General features: G+C 38.1%; 1 protein-coding gene across 1 annotated transcript in view; it reads left to right on the forward strand.

The window, feature by feature from the left end:
- The window catches only part of MSH2 (mutS homolog 2), a 94,204-nt gene that overhangs the window by 48,579 nt on the left and 41,145 nt on the right, over positions 1-4,480 (forward strand). Inside the window, exon 8 of the mRNA XM_011981598.1 lies at positions 3,830-3,939. Within this exon, the coding sequence (XP_011836988.1) occupies positions 3,830-3,939 (110 nt within the window). The remainder of the gene's footprint in view (positions 1-3,829; positions 3,940-4,480) is intronic.

Here is a 4,480-nt window from a genome sequence, read left to right on the forward strand (position 1 = left end):
TCCACCTGCCTCAGCCTCCCAAAGTGTTGGGATTACAGGCGTGAGCCACCATGCCTCCCAATACTTACACTTACTGACCTAAGCATTGCAGTAGTTCTTGAGGTACACAGTTGTGTTCTTGAAAATGAAAGCTTCACAGAGTTCTAAGTGAATCTTGCAGACAATTAATCTGGAGTTCCTAACAAAAGTTATTTAATGACTTGATTATTTGAGCATTTTACATTTTGATACACTTAAGAAGCTAACAAATCATTTCCCTGTGTGATCTTTGAGATTCTTACTAAATAAACTGGTTACCTTATCAGTTTCTTGTTCCCTTCCTTCATAAAGTCATTCATTCAACAAATATCATCAACTGGCTACTTTGTGCCAAACATTTTTTAGGAGTTCTGATAGATGAAGTCCCTGTTTTGTAGAGTTTCCATAATAGTGAAAGAGTGGAGGGAGACAGACAGTAGGGAAATAAATGGACAAGAATTTAAAATAGCATTAGGTACAATAAAGAAAGCATAATGTGTTGGTATGATACAGTGACTTGGCAAGGGGCCAGGGAGACAACAGATCCTGTGGCCAAAGAAGGCCTCTTTAAGGAATTGCTATCTAAGGTGAGACTTGAACCATAAAACGGAGTCAGCTGTTAAGAATTGGAGGGGACAGAGGAAGGAGTCCGGGCATGGTGGCTCATACCTGTAATCCCAGCACTTCGGGAGGCGGAGGTGGACAGATCACTTGAGCCCAGGAGTTTGATACCAACCTGGGCAACATGGCGAAATCTCATCTGTACAAAAAATACAAAAATTACTCAGGCATAGTGAAATGCACCTGTAGTCCAGCTACTCAGGAGGCTGAGGTTGGAGGATTGCCTGAGCCTGGGAAGTCAAGGCTGCAGTGAGCCATGATTGCGCCACTGCACTTCATCCAGGGTGTTAGAGTGAGACCTCATCTTAAAAAAAAAAAAAATTGAGGGAGGAGGGGAGGCTAGTGGGATCAGCCAGTGCAAAGACATAAGACTGATGTGGTCTTACCTTGTTGCAGGAGCGAAGGAAACCTAAAGTGGTCAAGCATAGAAGTAGAGAATTATGACGAGGTTGGTAGGAGTTGAGACTAGAGGCCTGTCTGAGATTTTTAACTTTTTTTTGTGCTGTGGACCTTCTTGGCTACTGTTGAAGCCCATTAGTAGTGTTTTTAAATACATAAAATAAAACGCAGAGTTACAAAGGAAACCAATTGTATTGAAATATACTTATCAAAATATGAAACAAATTCTTGATGTAAGAATGTCTTTTTTATTAATGCATTGAAAAATACCTGACAGAAAGCCTACTACTTGACTTCCGAAGTAAGAGTGAGGTTAAATAATGCTTTAAAATATCTCAAAACTAATATGATATGAAAATATAGCTGGTGATTTAATTAGTAACAAAGACACAGGTACTGGTAATACTGCCATGGCTTATTGCCTACATTAATAATGAAAGCAAACGCTAAATTTCAGCTAGAGGCTAGAGGAAATAAAACTAGAATTTTCTTCTTTGTTTATGTACTGCTATGAATACCAGGAGTCCTTTGGTTAAGACCTCAGGATAGCTTGTGTAGGGCTTTCCAGCCTGTGATCACTGGTGGAGAATGTAGCTTTACAAAATCTAGTTGGAAATTGGCAACTGGGGTTTGGTACAAGTTACAAGGAAGGGAAGGAATTTAAGATGCTAGTGAAAGCTTGGAGGATAAGGGAGCAGGAGAACTCGTAAGGAAGTTTATAAACTGAGAAGGGCTGCAGCAAAGTGGGCTCGTGTGCTTGAGGAGCCAGAGGACATGTTGAGGGTGATATAGGTTCTGAAGTTCATACAGATATTTATGCAGTATGGATTCTTGGAAAACCTTCTTCAGTCATGTGCTAGAAAAATAACAGCTTATGGGAAAAACAGGGTTGAAGCAGACCTGAAAATACATGAATTTTTAAAAACCACTTCTAACAGAAGCATAACAAACTATAATAAAAACTGTGGCCTTCCTGGCATTTGCACCCAAGCACCAGCATTAGCCAACTCTTTGAAGCCTTAGATCTGTGGCTGTTGTTTTCTCCTTTGAGATGTAGGTCCTTGAGGGCATTTGCTTCTAATAGAGGCTAGTTTCGTCAGAATTAAAAATCTGAACCATGGTATGAAATTGAATTCTTTTTTTTTTTTTTTCTTTTTCGAAAACACTGGCAAATGTTTTGTACCCTTGAGCTTTCCCACATATCTTAACATAGTGAGTGGAAGTACAGTGGCTGTTAAGCCAACTACTCTGAGGTCTTCACTGCTAAGGCTTACTCTTAATTGTGTGAGAGCTTAACCTTGATCCCTTTAAAACGTTAATGGGCTGGGAAAAAAATCATTCATAAACCAATGCCACCTCTGAATTTTGCTGCCACGATTCCCTTATTTACCAATAGTGCATGAGCTAATTTGGAATAAAGAACTATGCATTGTAGCACAGCAGACATTGTGTGGGCAAAGTGTTGTTTTTATTCTGTCTAAATAGTGCTTCACACGTATGTACATATTTTCTAAATATGTATAGATGCTGTTGTGATTAATAATAAAACATGAATCCTTAAAACAATTTTGCTGACTTCATAGTAGTTTTTCATCATTTTCTCAATAGCTGCTAAAATTTCTGGAGAAGTTTGGGAACTGTTGCTTTGGAGTGAAATGCAGTGTGTTAGGTATCACTTGCGGAATTCTTCTAAGGGAATTTATTGGCGATTAAAAAAAAAATCCTTGCGTTATACCAGTAGTAATACAAAGTAACTTGTTGAGCTTCTGTTAAGTGTCAAGGACTGTACAAGTATGGTGTATAGTTATCTCATTTATTATTTCTGGGTAGTTATTATTATTCCTTTGCACAAAAAGGGAAAATGAGGCTCAAAGTATCATGCTCCAGATAAGAGAGCCAATGGGTAGCAGAGCTGGGATCGTTACCCAGGTCTCTAGTCCTGCCTACTTTTTCACAGTATATACTCCATTGCTTCACTTACTCCTTCATACATGATTCCCCAGCATATGCTTTTTTTTGTTTTGTTTTGTTTTTTGAGATAGAATCTCGTTCTGTTGCCCAGGCTGGAGGGCAGTAGTGTGATCTTGGGCTAACTGCAGCCTCCACCTCCTGCGTTCAAGCAATTCTCCTGCTTCAACCTCCCGAGTAGCTGGGACTGTAAGCCTGTGTTACCACACCAGGCTAATTTTTGTATTTTGAGCAGAGATGAGGTTTCACCTTGTTGGTCAGACTGGTCTCAAACTCCTGAGCTCAAGTGATCTGCCCGCCTCAGCCTCCGAAAGTGCTGGGATTATAGGCACGAGCCACCATGCCCGGCCTCCCCATCATGTACCCTTAAATACCATCAAGTACAGTTCCATTGTGTAAAAACTTGGCTTGATTTAATCTGTTAATTGGAACACTGTTATTAATGGAAATTAGGAATATGACGTAAGCTAGAGATTTTATTTTAATGACTTTGGGTTATTAAATCTATAAGAAATGAAATTCATTTAGTCATAATTAATGTCATATTTCTGCATCTGTATTACTTGTTGGATTTACAGACGAGGGAGGTAATGTATTATTAGTGGGAAGCTTTGAGTGCTACATCATTTCCCTTCCTATAAAATAACTTGAGTACTAAACAATTTGAATTAAAACACCTGAGTAAATAGTAACTTTGGAGACCTACTGTACTATTTGTAACTTTTGGATCAAATGATGCTTGTTTATCTCAGTCACATTTTTATGATTTGTATTTTGTAAAAATGAGATCTTTTTATTTGTTTGTTTTACTACTTTCTTTTAGGAAAACACCAGAAATTATTGTTGGCAGTTTTTGTGACTCCTCTTACTGATCTTCGTTCTGATTTCTCCAAGTTTCAGGAAATGATAGAAACAACTTTAGATATGGATCAGGTATGCAATATACTTTTAAATTTAAACAGTAGATATTTTTTAAAAACAAAGGCCACATTAAGAAAGCGTGTAGATTTTTCTTTTTAGTATCTAATTGTAGCACCTTTGTAGACAGTGGACGTAAGACGAAGTGACAGATGGAAAAAGGATTTTTTTAAAAAATAGCAACTGTTTCAGTGGATGAAATACAGATTAGCAGAGGAAATGAATATTGGGCATAACTGTCGTGGTTAAAGACAATCTCATAAATGAACAATTTCATAAATGCAACTGCATTTTATTTTCAAAGAGAAGGAAAATTATAGTCACTGGAAAAGGAAAGAGAAGTTAGAGGTAAACATAGGACACACAAGAAAACTTTCATTTTGTTTGTTTTCTTGTTTTTCTTTTGAGACTGGATCTCCCTCTGTTACCCAGGCTTAAGTGCAGTGACACTGTCATAGTTCACTAACCTCTCAAACTTCTGGGTTCAAGTAATCCTCCTGCCTTAGCCTTAGTAGCTGTAAATACAGCTGTGTACCACCACGCCTGGATACTTTTT

Source organism: Mandrillus leucophaeus, unplaced genomic scaffold (assembly GCF_000951045.1).
Source record: "Mandrillus leucophaeus isolate KB7577 unplaced genomic scaffold, Mleu.le_1.0 Scaffold229, whole genome shotgun sequence".
Lineage (NCBI taxonomy): Eukaryota > Metazoa > Chordata > Mammalia > Primates > Cercopithecidae > Mandrillus > Mandrillus leucophaeus.